The sequence below is a fragment of the Sycon ciliatum genome, chromosome 9, assembly GCF_964019385.1.
Source record: "Sycon ciliatum chromosome 9, ocSycCili1.1, whole genome shotgun sequence".
In the NCBI taxonomy this organism is placed as follows: Eukaryota; Metazoa; Porifera; class Calcarea; order Leucosolenida; family Sycettidae; genus Sycon; species Sycon ciliatum.
This window is the reverse complement of record NC_088651.1, coordinates 20,966,505-20,991,721: the sequence shown is the minus strand read 5'-3', so window position 1 is coordinate 20,991,721 and position 25,217 is coordinate 20,966,505. Positions and strand designations below refer to the sequence as shown.

General features: G+C 46.6%; 1 protein-coding gene across 1 annotated transcript; it reads left to right on the top strand.

Moving 5' to 3' along the window:
* The first annotated feature begins 8,192 nt into the window (after window positions 1-8,192).
* On the top strand, window positions 8,193-10,588 carry LOC135824961 (uncharacterized). The gene is made up of 2 exons (XM_065337701.1): window positions 8,193-8,617; window positions 9,056-10,588. Exons 1-2 carry the CDS (start codon window positions 8,450-8,452, stop codon window positions 10,130-10,132), a joined length of 1,245 nt encoding a protein of 414 aa, XP_065193773.1. The 5' UTR covers window positions 8,193-8,449; the 3' UTR covers window positions 10,133-10,588.
* Window positions 10,589-25,217: the final 14,629 nt, after the last annotated feature.

The following is a 25,217-nucleotide window of genomic DNA, read 5'->3' as shown; positions in this document are numbered from 1 at the left end:
ATCCGCTGGATCCTACACCCAGGCCGGTCTTAGCTGCAAAAAACTGAGCTGACGATATCGGGCATGGAGCAGGTACAGCGTTTTCACCTGTTGAGAAAATTAATCTCTTCAGCTGATTTTCAGAGAGTCAACTGGCTCTTCGCATGCTTGAAAGCACTAACTTCTATCTTACATGTAGTACTAGTGACACTAGACAGTGAGATCCCGTACTAAGCAAGGAAGGTCACGCGCACAAACGTGAGTGCACGACACGTATGACTAGATTCCTATCCCAGTACAAGTTGTATCTTATCATCATGAACTGTTATTCCCCGAGCTCGCTGATGCGATACATGTAGCTCAAGCTAAAATCTAATTACTCTAATTACTCCAACAGCGGCCTACTTGTACCTAACAGTTGGCTCTCTCCAGTGAGTCTTTTCGGCAATGTCCCACTTGATGGAGCTGTTACTTACTATACAAGAGCCAATGTGGTGACAAAACCTCTCCTAATCACGGCATTTTCCCATTATGTTCAAGTTATTCTCTTATCGCCATGGCTGGCTGTTCGGTGGATCGTGAGATAGCTCTAATGGTCTATCATTGTTGGGAAAACTGGCACCCAACGTTTCTCCCACGTTAGATGATAGAGAGAAACAGGAAACATACATATACTATACATATTTCGACGAAATGCCTGTGCTGCGTCCACCCGAGCTGGCTCGAAAAGAAATATAATTACTTCATTTACTCAGTAATCTAGATTAGAGATCAGCGTTATGTCCTCTGATGACTGCCTAAGCATACTGATCAAAGACTTCTATAGCGGAAGGCTGCACCGCATAATGGTTTTGACCCGTCCTGTAGTCGGCATCAACGCCAGGCTGCACAATTGCACGAACATTGAGTATTTTTGTTTGAACACCTGGTATTTATCATGAGGATCATCACTATGACCAACACAGTCATTGCCAGAATCAGGTATGCTTTCATGTATGCTGGATACTCTGGTTGCGATGCAGAGGTGCTTGGCAACTCTGATGTACGACAGTTTCAAATTTGGACTGATCTGATAGCGATTCTATATGCATGGGAAAACAACGACAACATACATTTTATGATGAACAGGTACATTAGGTAAAAGGCAGTTTACAGGTTTAGTTTGTATACTTTACTTGCACTGTTGCAGTGGGTATTGTATACATAAGATGGAAAGTGTGCACAGCCCAGCCATACTGACCCAAAAAAATACATGTAGCACCAGGCAGCTCACAACCTTTTTGCGGTTCACTAATATTCTCTCATTTAAAATGTAGTCGCAAGACCCCGTAAGGGATCAGTATCAAAAAGACCTGTCAGCCGAAAATCCCACTCAAACAATGCATGGTTAGAAACAGCTAGTGCAATAGAAGAAGAAAGACTTTCAGCGTTGGAGAAAACCAATCTTTTCAGCGAATTTGACGAGAGGAAACTGACCGTTCGCCAGCTTGAAAACACTGATTTCTACCTTACATGTTGTACTAGTGACTGTGGGGTCTAGTAGTGCGCAAGGAAGATCACAAACATTGAGTGGCCGACGCGTATGAGTAGATACCAAGAGCAGATAGCCAAGAGTGTGCAACTCCACGATTTCCCAGCCTACGGCGGAATATTATGTAGGTTTGCAGCGTACGGCAAACCGTAGTTATCGCTGACAACCGAGCAGCAGGCAAAAGCCACGCGCGTGGCTAGGCGCGCAACAATGGGGGTGTCTGGCATGCAATGGCGGGCAGCCGTACTGGGGAAAGCCCAGGCCGCAGTACGAGTACGCCCATATGCGCGGGCGAGACTACCCCATATTTGCATAAAGGTATCAGCGCTACTAATGCAATGTTTACTACAAGCAGGGCTCATGGCGCCTAATCTCTATATTAGGAAGCAGTTCCTTTTATGGCACGAAAGGACTCCAGCGCGCGTACTAAGCCTCAGCCAGAGTACAGTACTAACAGAGTACTCAAGATAGAACAGGCGGTGTGGCGGAGCAAACATACCACGTATGGAAGAGGCGAAGTCCCCGGATGCCGCCCGGCCCACAATGACAGACACCACCATGCTTATATGGGAAATAAGGCGCGAGAGCCCGCCAGGTAAGGCGGGCCACATAAGCGCGTGGCAAGCGCAAATAGCGTAAGACGTACCCACGAGGCCACAACGCCAGAGTACGGCAGCATGAGCAGAGTACGAGAGTACGAGGCCGGATCAACGCAGGGCGGACCAAGGTGTGGTAGTGCCACAGCACGAGGCACCTCAGCAGTTGGAGGTGGCGAATGCAGGGACAGCATCAATATTGGCAGCTAGCAGCAGCAGCAGATGGGCGTGATTTTTTGTTTTGTTTCAGAGCGTAAAGTAAATTATATAAAGTACAGTGTAGCAGCAATTATTATATTCTGTGGCAGTCGTCGGCATGCCGGCTATGGAGCTGTCCCCAGCACAGCTGAGAGCCATCAGCGAGGCTGCTTCCTCCGCTGTCTGGCCCGCGTGGAACCAGCTAGCGGGCCCCAGTCAGGCGACCGATACCTCTGCGGCGGAAGTCCAACTCCAAGGTATGGAACATTAGCCAGTGGCGATAAAAGAATGCCCTCGTGTGTAGCACATGTATCTGCGGATTCCATTAGAAAGATCATGAACATTGAGTATGTAGAGCTGGCAACACTATGGCCAAGCCGCAGTGTAGGAATGGAGCCATCCGCTAAACGCTTCCGAGTTGACGAAAACGCTGCTGACGCTTCAGTACTAATTTCTACCGTGTCGACACCCAGGCATAAAATTGAAAATGTCACCGACTGGATCGAAGCCTGGTCGATCTTTAGGGTCATTGCTAGCGAGGGCGCACCAGGGTATGTGCTGGTCTCATGGAGCGCCAGCTAAGGGTAGTACAAGCGGCGAAAAAATATCGTTTTGCTGCGGTGCAAGTATACGACACTCGGTTGCGACAGGCGATGTCAAGAGACCACAGCATCAGCATCGGTAATCTACACATGGAACTCTTCACGCAGTCCTTCACCGGCCAAGCTCTGCCCGTGTGCGCTAAATGTAAGAGGACAGGCCACTCCACCGTGGCATGTGTAGCGAAGCCTTCACTGAACGCGCCTTTTCGTGCCTCCACCTCTGGGCCCAGCGGAAAGCCGATCTGCAAAATGTTTAACAAAGGGAACTGCACCTTTTCAAATTGCAGCTACCAGCTCAGGTGCATGTTCTGCAAGGGAACACACCAAGCAATGGAGTGTCCCACCCGCGCTTCGGCCTGAAAAGCCTCATCACACGCCTGTACAGCCGCCATTAGTTCGCGAGAGCGCTATGTCCACATCTGCTAATTCTTTAAGTTAAAACTCAGTCTCCACACCAATGAATTTTTATGCAGTTAGTGTAGAGCTTGCTGGCCACCCTGATCGGGTCTTAGTGGAAACTATCTGGTTCAATCTGCGTTTTTGCTGCCGCATCGAGTTTGCAGGCGATCGCGCACTTCAGTTGCTTCTAGTAATCTTGCCTCTGCATCCACAGATCTAGCTATTGTAGATGCCTATTTAGCTAAGGAATGCAAACTTTTAAGCACACTAGAGACGCTTTTGACACGCCACCTTTCTTACCTTTGCGCACGTCTGGTACGGGTGTAGTACCAAAAAAAGACGGCGGCCACCGATTAATTATGCATGGTCTGCCCCTTGCTGGGAATAGCGTTAATGACTTTATCGACCAAGATTTGGCACGTGTTGGCGAGACAAATAATTATTCTGACCTTTTGGCTTGCGGTCGTCACCCTTATTTTTTTAATCGTTTTGCTGATGCACTGGTGCGGATCTGACGCGAAACCCACGCTGTTGAGAACTTTGAGCATTATTTAGACGATTTCATCAATGAATAACACGCACGCAAAACCGCACCTCCATGGTTCCCTGGCAAGCGCATGCCAGGGCTGGCAGACTGTCTTCATTCCGCTTTTTGCATGTACCGGCTTGCATGTATATTGCGTCACCACTGGTTCAGCATAGGCTGACACACAGGCAATGCGGGCATCCGGGCTAACACTTAGCGCGAGGGTCAGCCTCAGGGCGGCGGGTAAAGCCCAGCTATAAAATTAATTATCATCACAGCCGTGGCAGGAGGTTGGCAAAGGGCACGGGCGTTGCCTTGATGATTATGTACAATTTTATAAGCAGAGATAACCTAACATGCTAGGCGTTGGGGGACTCTCCCAATTATACATAAGCATATATTATGGAAGGCTACTTAGACGCCGCAGCGCGTGCACTGTATTTTAAAAAGCTTATATTCATCCCGCGCGGGACTAGCATGGCGTACAGCGGACTTGGCGCGTGCCACAGATCGCTTGACAAACTTTAGCAGCTCAGCCAGGCACGGCATCTCGGGTCCCATAAGGCGCATAGCAATAATTATGTATACCCATGCGGGGCAGCATTGCGGCGCGCAGGGCATATGCGGCGTTGCCTTATGCGCTTGGCAAAGGGCACGGGCGTTGCTAGAAATTTAATAATACATAAAGCATACATTATAGAAGGCTATTTAGATGCCGCAGCGCGCAATGTATTCTAAAAATGCCTATATTCATCCTGCGCGGGACTAGCATGGTATACAGCGGACCTGGCGCGCGCCACAGACCACTTGACAAACTAGCAGCTCAGCCAAGCACGGCTTCTCAGGTAGACCGCGCGCGCGGATCCCATAAGGCGCATAGCAACAATTATGTATACCCATGCGGGGCAGCATTGTGGCGCGCAGGGCATATGCGGCGTTGCCTCATATGATTGGCAAATGGCACGGGCGTTGCCAGAAATTTAATAATACATAAAGCATACATTATAGAAGGCTATTTAGATGCCGCAGTGCGCGCAATGCATTCTAAAAAGTATATATTCATCCCGCGCGGGACAAGCATGGCGTACAGCAGACCTGGCGCGCGCCACAGACCGCTTGACAAACTTTAGCAGCTCAGCCAGGCACGGCTTCTCAGGTAGACCGCGCGCGCGGGTCCCATAAGGCGTATAGCAATATGTATACCAATGCGGGCAGCATTGCGGCGCGCAGGGCATATGCGGCGTTGCCTTATGCGCTTGGCAAAGGGCACGGGCGTTGCCAGAAATTATAACAAGACATGCTTTAAGCATATATTATAGAAGGCTATTTATATGCCGCAGTGCGCGCAATGTATTTAAAAAGTCTATAATTATTTATCCCGCGCGGGACAAGCATGGCATACAGCAGACCTGGCGCGCGCCACAGACCGCTTGACAAACTTAAGCAGCTCAGCCAAGCACGGCGTTGCCAGTAATTATAATAATACATAAGGATACATTATAGAAGGCCAATTAGCGCCGCTGTGCGTACAGTATATTAAAGTCTATAATCATCCCGGGCGGGACTAGCATGGCGTACAGCGGAGTTGGTGCATGCCACAGACCGCTTGAAAAACCTCAATAGCGCAGCCAAGCATGGCATGCCGCGCAGCCTGCACGCGCGGGTCCCATAAGGCTCATGGCAATGCGACTGTATACCCAAGCGGGGCAGAATTGCGACACACAGAGCCTATGCGGCATCCCATGTCGGTCAAGCGAACCAAGGAACATATGGTCAAGGCATAGCATTAGCTCTCCTAAGGGAGATCCCCACTACTATTTTTGGAGGTTGCTTGGCCTAGAGTAAGGGCATGTCCGAGCAGGATGAGAGGTCAAGAAAAGGCAGGACACACTACAACATCCACTTTTTCGCAGATGCGTTTGGTCTGCACAGGCGATGTTGGGAAGCCCGAGTTGTCTCGTGATGCCAACACCCTGGTAGCATTGTCGGTCTCGCCCAGCACACGTAAGACATACCAGCCAGCCATTAAAGCATACTTGAAATCCGCGTCAGCGGTCGGCTTCAACCCGGCTCAGCCGAACAACGAAGAGATTGTGCGCTTTGTTACCTCACTTTCAGAGTTAGTGCCTGCAGGCAACACTTTTAAAGGTATACTTGGCTGCGATAAGGTTTCACCTGCTATCGCAAGGCATGTCCGTAGAGGGACTGCGCTCACAACGCCTCCTTGCCGTATTGAAAGGCATCGAGCGAACGCAATTTGACACACGGAGGTCGGAGGCAGGCAACCATGCGGGCCGGCAGCGCCTACCAGTTGCACCGTCAGATCTGCTAACCATAAAAGCGCAAGTGGGTACGTCCGCCCACTCGGCAAGCGATAAAGCAATGATATGGGCAGTACTGTTGACGGCATTTTACGGGCTGCTGTGCGTAGGTGTATATGCCTCAATGCCAACGGACTAAGGACGCAATTTCAACACCCTGACCGTGGCTTAGGTCCAGATAGCGCAGACAAAGGTGGTAATCAAGCTTGGTCCCACCAACACCTCGCAGTTCGGCAGAGGCGGCACAGCGTTGCTTTAAGCGGCAGCCAACAAAGAGCTGTGTCCCGTAGAGGCCGTCATGGCATACAGATCCAGGCGACGGTGGCCAAACGCCGGGGCACCCTTCTTTGTCCACGGCAATGGCAAGCAGCTCACACAGAAGGACATCAACCTACTGCTGAGAGCTTTGCGCCCCGAGGTCGGTAGCCACTCCCTGCGCAAGGGCGGTGCCACCGAGTTGGCAGCACAACGGGCACCAGAGCGGCAGCGGCAGGCAGCCGGACGTTGGCGCAGCTCAGCGTACAAGCGGTACATCCACACATCTGCAGGCTTGCCCTCCCACTAGCTGGGTGGCATGGAAACACGGCACCCAGGACAGATGCAAAAACCTATTTTTGGAGGAGCAGCAGGCAACCCTCGTTTCAATCGTGATTGCTTAATCACATGGCAAAAACAACAAAAATGCAACCCCATTCTATGGTGCTATGAGGTGTGTGTCTCGGGGGAGGGGCGATAAATGTAGGTTTGCAGCGTACGGCAAACCGTAGTTATCGCTGACAACCGAGCAGCAGGCAAAAGCCACGCGCGTGGCTAGGCGCGCAACAATGGGGGTGTCTGGCATGCAATGGCGGGCAGCCGTACTGGGGAAAGCCCAGGCCGCAGTACGAGTACGCCCATATGCGCGGGCGAGACTACCCCATATTTGCATAAAGGTATCAGCGCTACTAATGCAATTTTTACTACAAGCAGGGCTCATGGCGCCTAATCTCTATATTAGGAAGCAGTTCCTTTTATGGCACGAAAGGACTCCAGCGCGCGTACTAAGCCTCAGCCAGAGTACAGTACTAACAGAGTACTCAAGATAGAACAGGCGGTGTGGCGGAGCAAACATACCACGTATGGAAGAGGCGAAGTCCCCGGATGCCGCCCGGCCCACAATGACAGACACCACCATGCTTATATGGGAAATAAGGCGCGAGAGCCCGCCAGGTAAGGCGGGCCACATAAGCACGTGGCAAGCGCAAATAGCGTAAGACGTACCCACGAGGCCACAACGCGAGAGTACGGCAGCATGAGCAGAGTACGAGAGTACGAGGCCGGATCAACGCAGGGCGGACCAAGGTGTGGTAGTGCGACAGCACGAGGCACCTCAGCAGTTGGAGGTGGCGAATGCAGGGACAGCATCAATATTGGCAGCTAGCAGCAGCAGCAGATGGGCGTGATTTTTTTTCTTCAAGACTAGCAACGAGGAGCAGCAGGCAACCCTCGTTTCAATCGTGATTGCTTAATCACATGGCAAAAACAACAAAAATGCAACCCCATTCTATGGTGCTATGAGGTGTGTGTCTCGGGGGAGGGGCGATAATTTATTTTATCAGTCTTTGGCAGCGGTTTGGCTCACTGATGCCATCATGCGTAGCCAGAGATCAAAGTACAAAATTAATGATTTGTACATTACAGCTACGGTACTGAAAGCAGAACAACGGACGATGGCTCGATGTTTCTTGAAACTGACGAACTCTCACCGTTTATACAAAACAAGCAGGAGAAAGCATACCCACTTCGTCATGCTTCTGCGAAAGAATGACGCAATAAAAAAAATTCCACCGTTGGTGAACCTATCGCAGCTCAAGATAGGAGTTGCACCCTCTTGGTTATGTACTCTTGGTATGAGCTATCTTTACCGTGATCTCTGGGGACCATGTGATATAACTCCCACTGAGAGAGGTATCTAATCATACGCGTCGGCCACTCACGAGTGTGCCCTTTATTTCGTACTACGAGAACCCACGATCACTAGTACTACACGTAAGGTAGAATTCAGTGCTTTCAAGCATGCGAACGGTCAGTTTACTCTCGTCAAATTCGCTGAAGAGATTAGTTTTCTCCACCGTTGAAAGCGTTGTACCTGCAGCATGCCCGATATCGTAAGTTATGTTTTATTTCTCCTAGGGGTTGGTCCTCTTATTGCTGTTGAAGACGATTAAAGATATGTGTAAGACGAACTACCGCAAGAGGCATCAGTCAGTGATATAACGAGCTCCCTCCGTGTAACTGAACTGAAGATCTGCAAAGCAATGGAGCAAGATTCAGTCGAGCCTGTACTGAACAGTGTTCTCTTTGACGTGTGGGAAGCAGCAGTATTACGTTTGTTGTCACTTGTGGACATTTTTCAGCTATGTGGTGTTACGAGAGACGTCCGAAAGCTGTTGCATAATGAACCTATGTTCAGGCGTTTATGTCAAGTGAGTAATGTGTGATGTTGCTTTGCCAAAACTAGGTTCATTACAATGTATATTGCTCTAAGAAGTTCAAAAAGACGTTCCTCTTCGAGACAGTTCTTCTTCTTTTATTGCGCTAGCTATTTCTAACCATGCATTGTTAGAGTGAGACTTTCGGCTAACAGGTCTCTTTGTAACTGATCGCTTACGGGGTCTTGCGACTACATTTAAAATGGCAGACTATTGTTGAACCATGTGTAGATGTATAAGGCTGTGAGCTGTCCGGTGCTACAAGTATTTTCCTCGGCCAGTATGGCTGAACTGTCTACTTTCCCTATTATGTATACAATTCACACTGTTACAGTACAAGTATGGTGTACAAATTAAATCTTTAAACTGCCTTTTACCCAATGTACCTGTTCATCATAAATGTATGTTGTCGTTATTTTCCTATGCATGTAGAATCGCTATCAGATCAGTCCAAATTTGAAACTGTCGTACATCAGACTTGCCAAACACCTCTGCATCGCCACCAGAGTATCCAGCATACATGATAGCAATGCTGATTCTGGCAATGACTGTGTTGTGCATAGTGATGATCCTCATGATCAATACCAGGTGTTCAAACAAAGAAACTTAATGTTCGTGCAACTGTGCAGCCTGGCGATGATGCCGTCTACAGGACAAGCCCAATCCATAATGCGGTTCAGCCTTCCGCTATCTCAGCCTTTGATCAGTATGTTTTGGCGGTCATCAAAGGATATATCTTCCTACCTACCCAACCTTTCAACTTCAATGATTGAGAGACATTGTAGAGTATTGGAACAAGAGGCGACGTACAGTTTAGCAGACGCGACGAATTTGTTGTTGGAGATGTGCGGCTCCTACGAAGATTACCAAACATGTATACTGAAAAAACTGGAACAGGATATTCCGGAGACTGCAACATTCTTGAAATATTCGAACCGCTCTTGCAGGCAAGTTGAGCTTGCAAAATGCTTTGAAATCGTGTCAAGAAGAGAACCAGAATTGCTCTTATCCCTAAGATGTGAGAATCTGATACCAACCCCTCCTCAGCACATTTCTACTCGCTGGAGCTACAACTCATACGACTTTGTTATACTCGAGGAAGCTGACAATGACCTCAGCGATGACGTTATAGCCACTCATAATTGGATAGACTTCACGGTGCAGCTAGCAGAGCGTCACTCAGTGCTCAAGCTCTTTATCAAAGGAAGCCTACGTTTATCGCATTCGGAGGATTACTTCGTGGCTGTCATGGAGTATGACAAGCTCTGGCACAGTCTGCCCTCGTCTAGTCGCCCCAGCCAGGAGGTTCTCTACCGTGAACTGGGAAGCTACCTACTGTCCACTATACAAAGGTCGCAGTGTGGAAAGGAACTGACAAAAGCGGAACTGCTAAACGCCATGGAACGGTCGGGCAAGATGATTGTTGTCTGTGAAACCATGTGGTCTGTATTTCCTTTTGTGTGTGCTGTTGTTGCTATGGTTCTTTTTGCCCGAGCTTCCTATAAATGATTGATTGTACTTGAAGTAAATTCGACATGGACTAGTATCTAACGATCAACTGAACATCCTGCAATGCCGACAAGAGAATAATGAGTACATGGTACGTTTTCGTGAACTCACAACATTGAGCATAATTGTCCTCTTGAACTACATTACGCACTGGCAAGCGATCTTGGCAATTATTTCTAAGGAGAGGGTTTTTTTAAAAACGGAGCGCGCGCTCGCACATTGTCCAAGTTTAAGGTGGCAGACTACCCAAAAATTCGCTGAAAAATCGAATTTGTAAATTCATATTGAGTGCTACGTCAGTTGAAAGAGCATGAATAGCTGCAAATTCTCTGAAAATTGTGTCCCGATCTGACCCGCCGTTCAAGAGTTATGGCAGAAAATGTGCCCTTGCAAGGAAAGATTTTTTTGTTGCACGCTGTCATTTGTTGGCAGCACTGTATTTGAATGTGAGCAGACCATGCGCAACTTGTCGTATCATGGAAACACGTCCAAAAAATCAGGTTTTTGAGCCACGTATTGGGCTGCACGGCGGCGGGCGAAGCCCGCCGCCGTGCAGCAGGACTTTTGCCAGCATCCTCGTGACGTTGCAGATATGTGGCTTTATTATTGTAGTTGACGTTGATTTTGTGACTTTGGCAAGTTTGAGTCGTGTCAAGAAGTCAGGTAGGATTCAGTACTAGGCAGTAGTGAAACGTGAGTGGTAGTCTTTCCTGGTTTCTGAGGGTATCCTGTATTTGGTGTGCAGCGCTGTGGAAATGGCTTGCTGTGGAGGTCCCAGCACTGGATGTTGTATCAAAGGTACGACCTCGTAGCACGTGCTAAATCTAAAAAAATTCAAAAATTGACTTACGTCTGTGGGAGTGTGTGAGAGAACGCCCACTCGTTCCGTTGTGACAGATTCCAGGGCCTCGTTGAGGGGCCCTACCCCATCACCCATGGCTGCTTCTGGACTTCTTCTAGGTTTGAGTCCCGCGCACGAACAGAATGAGCACGAAAATGTGAAAAAATTGTAAATGCATTTGTTTGGCTCCTGGGTGGCTCGCACACCGTGGCACTATGCCGGAAATTTGAGTTTTTCCGGCCTGGAAAGCCTGTAAGTGAGGCGCAAGAACTTGTAAATCATTTCCTGAGGGCCAGCATAGTGGCAGGAATGTGTGGTCAAAATTTCACTCAAATCCATTGAGAGACACCAAAGTTACATACTTAATATCACATAAATTGCTACTTTGAGAAAAACACTAACTGTGCCTAAGATCCAGCGCATAATGCCTGCATTATATTCGGTAATATGAGACTACACGAGCCCCACAGCCTTATGGAGCATTGGAAAGGACGGAAATGAACATTTTGACCTGCACTTTGAGCTGCATTTGGAGTTGCCTAGTGTACAATGTCGAGAAAGCTCCAAAGTCCGAGGTTTACTGAGGGCATTGCTTCGTAGGCTATAGACCAGCGTAGTGACAATGACGGTAAAGCAGCAGACCACCTCAACTACACAAAAAAACACAGCAAAATAGAAGGAAGGTGTAAACTATGTTAGGTAAGATGTAAGGAATCACGTAGATGAAGCTCATCAACGGGCCTGCAGACAAGCTGTCACTGAGTTGATTTCGGGCATGATCTGTTCATCTGAACAGCAAACATAAGGCTGATCTCGAATCTAGATTACTGAATGAATGATGTAGTTACATTTCTTTTCGAGCCAGCTCAGGCGGACGCGGCAAAGGCAGGTCTTCGGAATATGTATAAGTATGTTTCCTGTTTTTCTCTAATAATTAATTAAATTGCAGCGCCTTCGCACCTGGTGGGACCAGATCTGTCAACTTGGCCCAGCATTCGGCTACTGTCCAAACGCTGCCAAGACTTGGCTGGTTGTCAAGCCCGAGCATCTCGATGCTGCCAACGCTGCATTCGCCAACACCAATGTCCACATCACCACTGAGGGCCGCCCCTACCTGGGTGCTCCTCTGGGCTCGGAAGCCTTCTAGACAACATTTTGCAATGCTCGAGTGGAGGCTTGGGCATCTGAGATGCGTGAGCTGGCCAACGTGGCCGAGGCCGAGCCCCAAGCCGTGTATGCCGCACTGGTCTTTGGGTACCGTCACCGCTGGACATTCCTGATGCGCGTGTCGAGCTGTGCACCAGACGTCTTCGAGCCTCTCGAGTCCTCTCTTCGTTCCGTCTTGTTGCCAGCTCTATTGGGTGTGCCAGTCGTCCCTGCCCCTCTACGCAGCCTTCTTGCTCTGCCTGTGCGTCATGGTGGCCTTGCAGTGCTCAATCCAGTTGAGGCTGTCCCGCAACAGCGGACAGCATCTCTGTCCATCACGAGCAGACTCCAGCAACTTATCGCGGACCAGTCCTCCCTCTATAGCGTAGACCCAGCAGCCATTTGTGCCGCCAAGGCTGCTGTCAAGCAAGCCCAGTCTGTGACTACCAAGACCGTCCTGCAGACAGCTGGTCCAGAGGCCCTACCACCAATGCTTCTGGAGCACCTCAAGGCCAAGGGAACAGGTGCATGGCTGACCTGTCTTCCTGTTCGCGAGCATGGATACTCCCTCGACCGGCGGTCCTTCGTTGATGCCCTATGCATTCGGTATGGCCTCACCATCCACGATTCACCTACTGAGTGTCCATGCGGCCGGCCGTTCACCATCGACCACGCAATGATCTGCAAGTTGGGCGGCTATCCCATCCACCGGCACAACCATGTCCGCAACTACCTGGGCCAACTTCTTTCTCAAGTGTCTGAGGATGTGCAGCTGGAGCCACCGCTCCAACCTCTACCGACGGTCCGCACGTTTGACCATGGTCCTGCCCTGCTCACTGCGGACGACGCCAGACCGGACATCAAGGCCAGGGGTTTTTGGTCGGTACAGACTGATGCATTTTTTGATGTAAGGGTGTTCTATCCCAACGCACAGTCGTACCGATCTCGCCCGCTGGCTGAGGTGTTCCAATGGCACGAGCGTCAGAAGCAGTCGGCATACGGTGCCCGGATCCGGGAAGTTGAGCACGCGTCGTTCACCCCGATCGTCCTGTCTTCTGCTGGTGCCCTGGCGAAGGAGGCCACCCGGTTCCTGAAGCTGCTCGGAACGAAGCTCTCCACCAAGCTCTCGCAGCCTTGTCCCCTCGTGATGGGAAAGCTGCGGACGGACCTGGCTTTCAGCCTTGTCCGCGACTCCGTTCTGATGGTTCGTGGGAGTCGCCGTGCATTCCGTGCACCTGGTCTGGCGGCGGATGTGGATGCTGTTTCTGTGGAGGCCCGCATTCCCGCCACTACGTGACGCTAAGTCCTCCTGGGGTTTGCCGCTCTCCGGTCCTCTTTCATCCCGTTCTCCCCTCTTTTTTGGGGATTCTTTGTACTTCGTCTTTCTTGTTTTTCTTGTTCCTTTCTTTTTTGTAGGACAGATTTTTGGTGTACTGATTTCGGTTGTTGTTGTGTCTGACTCTATTCCCAATATCTAATTCTGTGGTTGGTTTTCCAACTCATTGGGTTGTAGTTTCCATCATGAGTTTGATTCCATCGTGAGTTTTGATTCTATTTGCTATTTTTCGTTCCATTTTTGAGCTCATATTTTATTTTCCTGATTTCTTCTCCAGTGTATGTTGTATTGCATTTTAATACATTGTGTTAATTTTATACTAGTACCGGTAATAATAATTAATTATTTAAAAAAAGAGAGGACCAATAAATTAAAAATTAAATTAATAATAATAAATAAATTGAATAATATAAATTATATAATAATAATAAATTAACAATAAATATTATCTAACGTAGGAGAAACGCTGGGTGCCATTTTCCCCCACACGACGGACTATTATAGGTATCTCACGATCGACTGAACAGCCAGCCATGGCGATAAGAGAACAACTTGTACATGATGGGAAAATGCCGTGATTAATTAGGAGAGGTTTTCTCACCACATTGACTCTTGTATAGTAAGTAACAGCTCCATCAAGTGGGACATTGCCGAAAAGGCTCACTGGAGAGAGCCTACTGTTAGGCACAAGTAGGCCTCTGTTGGAGTAATTAGACTTTAGCTTAAGCTACATGTATCGCATCAGCGAGCTCAGGGAATAAAAGTTCATGATGATAAGATACAACTTCTACTGGGATAGGTATGTAGTCATACGTGTAGTGCAGTCACGTTTGTGCGCGTGACCTTCCTTGTTTAGTACGGGATCACACTGTCTAGTGTCACTAGTACTACATGTAAGGTAGAAGTTAGTGCTTTCAAGAATGCGAAGAGCCAGTTGACTCTCTGAAAATCAGCTGAAGAGATTCGTTTTCTCTACCGTTGCAAACGCTGTACCTGCTCCATGCCCGATATCGTCGGTTCAGTTTTTTGCAGCTAAGACCAGCCTGGGTGTAGGATCCAGCGGATAATGCAAGATAAGGTCAAAAATATTTGTATGATTATTTCTTGACAAACTACTATAGAATCATGATCATCACCGCCCACTGCCTATCGACACTACTGATTTGCAAACACAACGAGAGCATCGTTGTGAAAAATATGTGACTTCTGAACAATACAATACTATACTAGCACCACCCATCAACTAAGCATTCTTGTATAAACTTCTGTCTCTTCTCCGCTTATGCCGGTTCGATGTTATGTTGTATTCTGGTTCGTCTCATGGATGCAGAATCGCTATCAGATTAGTCCTTACTTGACACTTTCGTATATCCCTGTAGCCAAGTACTTCTGCATCGCCACCGCATCATTGAGCATACATCAGCCCACATGTTGGCTTGCCACTCACCGCATTGTCGACAGCGATGATTCTCATCATCAAGACAAGGTAGGCAAACAAAGAACAAATTTTTTGGGACAATTGTGCAGCCTGGCGTTGATACCGCCTACATGATTGGCCCACACCAATATGCGATACAGCCTTGCACTTTCTGAGCCTTTGATCAAAACGCTTTTTTTTCATGAAAAGACACTTGCTCCTTCCTACCGAACCTGTCACCTTCATTGCTCTAGGATAACTGTGAATTAGAGGTAATGGGGATGTACAGATTAACAGACGTGACCAGTTTGTTGTTGGAGATCTGCGGCTACCATGAACAGTACCAAACATGTATCCTGAAAAAAACTGGGACAAGGTATTCCGGAGGCTCAATCATACTTGCCCTACGCTAACCGTTCTCGCTGGCTTGTCGATCTTTCAATCTGCCTTGAAAGCGTTGCAGGGCAGGATCCAAGATTACTCTCATCACTGCTATTGTGATACCAATACTTCCTCAAAACTTTACTACTCGATGGACCTACAGCCCATACGACTTTCTAGTATTAATCGAGAGTGATGAGGATTACTTTCTCGGCAATGACGTCATAGCCACTCAGAATTGCATCGACTTCACGGCCAAGCTGGCAGAGTGTCACCCAGTACTCAAGCTCCTAATCTAGGGAATCCTACTTTGACCGCAATTGGAGGATTACTTCGTGGCTGTCATGGAGTACGACGAGCTCTGGAATTCTCTGCCCTAGTCTAGTCGCCCCAGTCCAGATGTTCTCTATCGTGATCTGGGAAGGTACCTACTTTCCCCATTACCAACATCACAGTGTGAAAAGGAACAAAAGAGGAATTGCTGACTGCAGTGATACAGTCTGGCAAGAAGACTGCAGACAGTACAACCCGTAGAGTCTTGTTGTGTGCTGTTGTAGTTGTGGTTGTGGTCGTTTTGTCGTTGTGGGCACTCTGACCTGTGAAGCAAACCAAAATTAGTTAATTCTGGCCGTTATTGGCTTTTCGCCTTTTTGCCATTTGGAGTTATCTTGATGTTTCCTTTTTTCTCACTTTTTCAAAGTACAAAGTGCTGTGCTCTATGTTAGTTTCTTTTCTCGCTCTATCATCTAACGCGAGAGACAGCAAAATTTAATGTTTCCAATAAATTGATGCACTGCAAGTCTATCTCACCATCGAATGAACATCCAGTGCTGGTGACAAGAGAATAATGACAGGGTGCATAGTGGGATATTTTCGTGACCTCATAACATTGGGCATCATGGTCCGCTTCATTATAAGCTCACGTACATTTCAAAATATTTGTAGCGACTTCAGCGATGATTTTGTAGGAGAGGCTTTTTCCCGCACTGGAGTTTGCACAGCACATTGTCAAAATAAAACAGGTAACAATACCTGTTGTGAATCAATGCACTAACTGATCATGCTAAAAATATCTGCTATCACTCAAAAATCTTTTTGGTAAATAATATTCCGTATTTAATACTATATTCCTCATGCCTAGGCTCATGGTAGAATCAAGGTAGTTTTCCCTGCAATATCAGAATGGAGAGAATGTGTATTTCATTCTCGTTCTTATTTCTCTAACTCTTTTAACAGCAGATGCGTTAGCTGCATGGGTGAGATCACCCCTGGGGTACATGCCAGCTGTTTTTATGATTGGACAGGAGACCGCGCTCTTGAAAATTATTCTTTAGAATTGTCACATGTTCCACGTTGATACTCTTCATGTTTTGTAGTTACGAATTGTGTACAGAACTGTCACATGCTTTAGGGCACTATTCTCAAGACATGCTAGGTCCCTTGTATTATTGTTGCAGTGCATTTCACGAGTGTGATATTAATGTGTTGGTCTGTTAAAATTACTTCACGAGTGCATATCTGTTACGTCTACATAGAGACATATTTTATAATACAGTAATTTTTTGTATTTTTTTGTATTTATATCATTATCTCATGGCACATCATGATGACGGCCAGTAAAACTGAGACAAGGGTGAAAGCCAACCACAGCAGTAAAACAGATAAAAGAATACAAATAAGAGGCAAAGAAGGCAAAGGAGGAGACAAACCAGCAGGATATACATGAAACCTATAATTGAGCAGAGATTTTAGCAACAAAATTATCCATCGACGTGCTGGTCTTGGCCTGCGTTGGTAATGTTGCCCAAAACACATAGCCAGCAAAGATCGGGGATCTAGTGAATAGGGTGGAGGCAGCGCGTGGGAGACTGAGTGAGTTCCGGGTATTCCGTGTTTCGGAGAACCAATTATAAGCCTGCATATGCAAGGGTATTTTATTTAGTAATATTTTATGTATGAGAACACAGAGGTGGTACTTATGTCGAGTGGAAAGGGGACTGATCTTGGCAATTTCGTAAAGACTAGCGGAGGGAAAGCGACGATCTTTGCTAAACAAGATTTTAAGGAGCATGCGGTTATGGGTTTCTAGCTTGTTCAATACAGTAGTAGTTATGCCACACCAAGCAGTATCACAGTAGTCAAATAAGGGCAATATATAGCAACGATAAAACAAGCGTTTGCAAGAAAGAGGAAGATGTCTACAGTGGGCTTGAAGAGCCCCAAGGATGGAGCTTGTGCGCTTGCAGACATACTGCACATGGGGTGACCACGACAATTTAGAGTCAATAATAACGCCAAGATGCTTATGCTCTTCAACAATATGAATACCAACACTTGAAGAAGGAAAACAAAGTGGCAGGGAAGGGGGAGAAGGGGAAATGTACATAGCTGCCGTTTTATCAACGTTTGGCTGCAACTTCCAATCATGCATGCAGGTTATAACTTTCCCAATGCTATCTTGCATGGCTTCGTGCAGGCGTATAGGGCAAGCATTGGAGCAAAGCAGAGCTGTGTCGTCAGCGAAAAGGCTGACACCAGGGGCAATATCGGGGAGGTCATTAATATGCAGGAGAAATAGCAGTGGCCCAAGGATTGAACCCTGGGGGACTCCAGAAGTAACGGGTAAAGGCTCCGATAACACAGTTGAGAGGCGTACAAGCTGATGTCGGTTAGAGAGATACGATGAGAGCCAGCCGATAGCCTTGCCATCAATGCGATATACTGTTCGCAGCTTAGCTAAGAGACCCCTGTGCCAAACAGTGTCGAAGGCCTTTGCGAGATCGAAGAAAACTAAACCAACATGGTTATGGGCGTTCCGGGCGGTGTGGATGTCTTGCACGAGGCGGGTTTATTGCTATGCGTGTTCGTACCACGACATGTTCACGAGCGGAGTATCTTATGGATTTTGTTCCTTTATCATAATTAGTTGCAATGTATAATGTAATTACTTGATTCGTTCGCATTATCGCCATCCACGACAACTCCGCTACGATCTACTTTGGGAACCTTACTCTGGCTGACAGGGTGTACTGTCACCCTGTCGCTGGGTGCAAGCATCCCCTGACAGACACCGTTTGACCTCCGTAATCTATTATTCTCCATCCTTTTACTTCAGCAGATTATGTGAGTTTCTATTTGTTTGGCATTCAAATGTTTTGGCTTTTCTTTTCATTGCACCTGCACTAGTCACTATGCGCTGCACGCGAACTTTGGAAGTCGCTTTTTAGTATCTCTATGGCTACGATGATTCATGCATTTCTGTACACTGTATTTTCTCTCTGTACCGCGTCTACGTTGTGTGCATCCATGCGGCGCAAGCAAAATGCACGCACGCTGCAAGTTTTGCCCAGGACAGCGATTTGACGACCGTTGTTCCCAGTGTTATTTTGTGTTTGTTGTTGAAACGAGTGTTAATGTCGATGTAAAGGCGTTTCTCGGTGTTTTGTGGTCTGCTCATCGATGGTCAGTTGCGGGACCACGTTAGTCCGCAACAATGATTCTTTATTCCACTCCAAACTGAAAATAAAGAAATAATGGGATGCAGTACACTATCTCACCAGACTTATCATAGCCAAAGGTAAGCAGCACGGAATAATTATATGGGGAAAAAGTAAGGTAGAGAGAAGGAGGGAGAAAGTCGCACGTACCATCTGTTATAATACTGATAAAAAGGACACACTCCCCCCCCCCCCCCCCCTAAGTAGGTCGTCGAAACCTTGTTAGTTATGTCCACTGGTTGTCTCTTGTTGTCGCACTACATGTCACGCATATTGAGTTTTCTCATACTTGCACCTTTGTGTCATTATGGCTATGTCAGTATGTGTATAGGTCACGCATTTTCGCACTTTACTTTAGCTATCTTCTTCTTTGCGCTGTTTTACCACCTCCCTACTGTACTTAATCCACTGTTCCTGTTCCTTTTCCCTTTCCTTTATTTCCCCTGATTAGAAGGCTTGAAAGTATAACTGTGATACCAAAAACTTTTACGATGTTCGTAAAGAGCCTCAAGTATGTCCTTCTTACCAGTATTAATATAGCAGTATTTGTCTCAGAGGAAAATGTGTACCATATTCTGTTTTCATTCTTTTTATTATGTACTTGTATTATCAATGATTGTCTGTGCATTCCCGCAAAACGTCATGTAGAAGCACGACCACTACGTGTCTAAGTATGAACTGTAATACAATCACGTGTCCAGTAGCTGTTCTGTGCTATGCACGTAATGCAAGTGATTTTAATTTTACCTACGCATAATCGTCACTGCCGAAACAGCAAACTGGCAACAGCCAACTGTTAGGGACAAGTGGGACTATGCTGGACGATTTAGAATGTAGAATGAGCTATCCGTTTTGATCCCGAACTTTGGGACTAAAGGTTTATGACGATATTATGATACAACTCCTACTGAGATAGGTATCTAGTCATACACGTATGGCACGCACGTTTGTGCCCTTCCTTGCTTACTACGGGAACTCACTGTCACTACTACCGCATATAAGGTATAAGCCAGCGCTTTCAAGCATGCAAAGAATCAGTTGAGTCTCGTAAAATCTGAAAAACTGAAGAAACTAGTTTTCTCCACCGCTGAAAACGTTGTACCTTCAGCATGCCCGATATAGTAAAGTAAGTGATGTTTTCATACTCCTAGGGGTTTTCCCTCTTCCTGTTGTTGAAAACGATTACAAAAGTGCCGAAAAAGAATTGTCGCAAGAGATATCCGTCACTAATATATCGGCCTCTGTGTATGGAACTAAACTGAAGATCTGCAAAAAGCAATGGAGCAAGAGTCAGTCGAGCCTGTTCTGAACAGTGTTCTTTTGGACGTATGGGAAGCAGATGTATTACCTTTGTTGTCACTTGCTGACATATTTCAGCTATGTGGTGTTACGAGACACGTCCGGAAGCTGTAACATGATGAAAACACGTTCAGGCGTTTATGTCAAGTGAGTAATATGTGATGTTTCTTTGCCGAAATTTGGTTTATTACAAGTACATGTATCTTGCTGTAAGAAGTTCGAAAAGACGTTCCTCTTCGAGACAGTCCTTCTTCTTCTATTGCACTAGCCGTTTCTAACCAGGCGTTGTTGGTAGTTGGTAGAGTGAGACTTTCGGCTGACAGGTCTCTTTGAAACTTATTTCTTACGGGGACTTGCGACTACATTCTAAATGGCAGACTATTATTGAACCACGTGAAGATGTAAAAGAATGTGAGCTGGCCTTGTGCTACATGTATTTTCCTCGGTCAGTATGGCTGGACTGTAAACTTCCCATCTTATGTATACAGTACACACTGTTACGGTACAAGTAAAGTATACAAACTAAATCTGTAAACTGCCTTTTACCCAATGTACCTGTTCATCATCAATTTATGTTGTCGCTGTTTTCCCATGCATGTAGAATTGATACCAGATCAGTCCAAATTTGAAACGGTCGTACATCACAGTTGCCAAGCACCTCTGCATCGCCACCAGAGTAACCAGCATACATAAAATCGTATCTAATTCTGGCAATGCCTGTGTTGTGCATAGTGATGATCCTCATGATCAACACCAGGTGTTCAAACAAAGAAATTCAATGTTCGTGCAATTGTGCAGCTTGGCGTTGATGCCGACTACAGGACGGGCCCAAACCATTATTAGGTACAGCCTTCCGCTATCGAAACCTTTAATACGTATGCTTTGTCTGCCATCCAAAGCCACATCTTCCTACCTACCCAACCTTTCAATTTCAATGATTGAGAAACATTGTAGAGTATCGGGACAACAGGCGAAGTACAGGTTAGAAGACGCGACGAATTTGTTGTTGGAGATGTGCGGCTCCTACGAAGTGTACCAAACATGTATCCTGAAAAAACTGGAAAAGGATATTCCGGAGACTGCATCATTCTTGAAATATTCGAATCGCTCTTGCAGGCAAGTTGAGCTTGCAAAATGCTTTGAAATCGTTTCAAGAAGAGATCCAGAATTGCTCTTATCCCTAAGATGTGAGAATCTGATACCAACACCTCCTCAGCACATTACTACTCGGTGGAGCTACAACTCATACGACTTTATAAAAATCAAGAAAGGTGACAGTGACCTCAGCGATGATGTTTTAGCCAGTCATACTTGGATCGACTTCACGGAGCAGCTAGCAGAGCATCACTCAGTACTCCAGCTCTTTATCAAAGGAAGCCCACGTTTATCGCAGTTGGAGGATTACTTCGTGGCTGTCATGGCGTACGACGAGCTTTGGTACAGCCTGCCCCAGTCTATTCGCCCAAGTCGAGATGTTCTCTATCGTGACCTGGGAATCTACCTACTTTCCACGCTACCAAGGTCGCAATGTGAAAAGAAACTGACCAAAGAGGAACTGCTGAACGCCATGGAACGGTGTGGCAAGATGATTGTTGACAGTGCAACCCGTGAAGTGTGTTGCAGCGCGCGTTCATCTTGCTGTATCCTGATGTAGTTGTGGTTGTTGTAAGTTTGCCATCGTGGGCAATTTGGCCTATGACGCAATGCCACCACATGTACTTGTTAATTCTGCACTGTGCTCTTCCGCCTTTTTGCCAATTGGATTTTGCTTCATCTCTCCGTTTTCCTCAGTTTTTCATAGTACATAATTATTACTGTACTCCAAGTGGGGTATTTGCTTACCTGAGGTGGGATAAACATTGGATTCCAGTTTCCAAAACAAGGATTGACTGTAAGGGCCAATTTACGATCGACTGTAAAACCAGGCATGGCAAAAGGAGAATAGTGGGCACATAATAGGGTAAACCCCTTGACTCATTACATTAATATTAGGTGCAGATTGTGTCTCAAAACCTCAATCATTGAAGTTGAAAGGTTGGGTAGGTAGGAAGATGTGGCTTTGGATGAGAGCCATATCACACTGATCACAGGCTTCGATAGCGGAAGGCTGTACCGCATAATGGTTTGAGACCGTCCTGCAGTCGGCATCAACGCCAGGCTGCACAATTGCACGAACATTGAATGTTTTTGATTGAACACCTGGTATTGATCATGAGGATCATCGCTCTGCACAACACAGTCATTGTTAGAATCAGGTATGCTTTCATGTATGCTGGATACTCTGGTGCCGATGCTGAGGTGTTTGGCAACTCTGATAATATTATACGAAAGTTTCAAATCGGGGTTGATCTGATAGCGATTCTACATGCATAGGAAAATAACGACAACATACATTTATGATGAACAGGTACATTGGGTAAAAGGAAGTTTACAGATATAATTTGTACACTTTACTTGTACTGTAACAGTGTGTACTGTGAACATAAGATGGAAAGTTTACAGTCCTGCCATACTGGCCGAGGAAAATACATGTAGCACCGGCCAGCTCACATCCTCATACGGTTCAACAATAGTCTGCCATTTAAAATGTAGTCGCAAGTCCCCGTAAGTGATCAGTTTCAAAGAGACCTGTCAGCCGAAAGTCTCACTCTACCAACGCATGGTTAGAAACAGCTAGTGCAATAGAAGAAGAAGGACTGTCTCGAAGAGGAACGTCTTTTCAAACTTTTTACAGCAAGATACATGTACTTGTAATAAACCAAATTTAGGCAAAGAAACATCACATATTACTCACTGGACATAAACGCCTGAACGTGTTTTCATCATGTAACAGCTTCCGGACGTGTCTCGTAACACCACATAGCTGAAATATGTCAGCAAGTCACAACAAAGGTAGTACTGCTGCTTCCCACACGTCCAAAAGAACACAGTACAGGCTCGACTGACTCTTGCTCCATTGCTTTGCAGATCTTCAGTTCAGTTCCATACACAGGGGCCGATATATCAATGACTGATGCCTCTTGCGACAGTTCGTCTGGCGCATATCTGTAATCGTCTTCCACAGCAGTGAGAAGAACACGCCCTATGAGCATTCAAGCATAACTTACGATATCGGGCGTGCTGCAGGTAAAAGGCTTTCAGCGGTAGAGAAAACTAGTCTCTCCAGCTGATTTTCAGAGCGTCAAATAACACTTTGCATCCTTGAAAGCGCTGACTTCTACCTTACACGTACTACTAGTGACAGTGAGTTCCCATAGTAAGCAAGGAAGGGCACAAACGTGAGGGCGCCACGCTTATGACTAGCTACATTTCTCAGTAGGAGTTGTATCACATCGTCATGAACCCTTATCCCCTGACCCCACTGAAAAAACAGCTCAGCCTAAAGTCCACTACTGAAATGTGCACCCTCCTGCGGAGCCCACGCTGCTTTGGCAGTGGCGGAGGCTCGCTTGCTGACGTAACCGTCGGAGACCATCATGAACAATGGACTGACTAATTATTCACTTGTCCTGTCTTTCTAAATAATATGTTATTGCACATGTTCTTGGTTAAGTTTTGTGCCTTTTTCGTGTATGTGGCGGTAAAATTTATATCCTTTATCTTACGTGCAGAGCAAAGAGGTGCTAGTGGATATGTGATTGTACTACATCATGTGAAACGTACATGTACATGACGGCGTGCGAGAAGGCCCAGTTAGGGTCCAGCAGATAATGCTCCAAAACCGTTCGTATAATGCTGACCGTAATGCTCCAAAAACCACCTTATAGGGATATTGCTCTTGGTTTGGGTCAAAAAGGAAGAATGGTTGCACATAATCAATCTTCTCCTGAATCTGCAGGAATATTGTCCACGAGCTCCACGACCTTTTGGCACTATCAGACTTCATCGATTCTCCAGTGGCTGCTCCCCATTGCAGTCTTGACGGACAATGTGCGAACGCGTTCTCCAGTGTTCCTAACAAATATGCGCCAAAAGCGCTTGCACCATAATGGTTTGTGGTTATCTTGTGAAAAAACTATTTTCGTACTTCAGTGATATAAGTCACAGAAAAGAAAAAGGACCAAGGAACTACAAGTTACGCTATAATGTCCACCTACACCACCAGTTACTAAACGATCATCTCATGCGATAACTTTGGACGTGGTGTTAGTGGACATTATAGCGTACTAGTTACTTGTAGTTCCTTGGTCCTTTTCCTTTTCTATAAACGTATCCTTGGCTTTCCAAGCGAGTCCAAAATATACGTCCAGGTGACAATTATGCCCGATAGTATGAGTAAACACTCGGATGCTAAGCAATTAGTAATAATTATGGGGAATTGGGTTTTGCTCTCTACATGGGAGCTCGCGGTTTTCCTCCAAACTTCAATTGTCACATAACTGACTCAGCACAGCCACCCAGAGCACACGAGAAGTCCAACGAACCATCCACTCGGCAAATCTGCAAGAAAGCACTACTGCCTGCTCAACACACAGTGATTCGTGGAATTCATGCCTCATCATTTGAGCTTGAGTAGGTTGAGGAAAACATTGCCTGAAGACCACAACTTACATAGTGCTCTCCAGGCGCGAACACAACAGAGACGCTCCGTTTCCAGCGCCACAAACACCTCGTGAACATCAGATAGCTGCGGGAGTCAGTGTCGCTCATGGATGTGCTGAACAAGCGTTGAAGGCAATTGGCCATTCGCAACGTTGTTGCCTCCAAACAAATATATTTTGCAAGCCCGATCTGCGGACAACAATGTGAAGACGAGGTTGGTGGGACTTCGGCGTTACTTGGGGAATTGTGTGTTGCTGCCTACATGGGAGTTCGTGCTTTTTCTTCTGACTTGACTGACTCACGACTGCCATCCGGAGCACAAGAGAGGTCAATCGACCCATCCACTCGGCGAACCTGCAAGAAATCACGATTCCCTGCTCAATACACATTCCACGTTGTGAATGGCCAACGGTCTTCAGCGCTTGTTCAGCAACTCCACGAGCGACACTGACCCACGCTGCTATCTGGTGTTCGAGAGGTGTTTGTCGCCCTTGAAAAAGAGCGTCTCTGTAAGTTTGTATCCCTGGTGATGCTTGTGCCTCGAAAGCACTATATAAATGGTGGTCTTCAGACACAATGTGCACATAAATTTAATGTCATGAGTCTACGCGAATACCCTATTATGT

What these genes read in the sequence shown, in the direction of transcription:
- LOC135824961 (XM_065337701.1), top strand. Translation starts at nt 8,450, where the DNA reads ATGGAGCAAGATTCAGTCGAGCCTGTACTGAACAGTGTTCTCTTTGAC. An exon ending in TGTTCAGGCGTTTATGTCAA is followed by an intron (nt 8,618 to 9,055) that starts GTGAGTAATGTG and finishes CTATGCATGTAG; the next exon opens with AATCGCTATCAGATCAGTCC.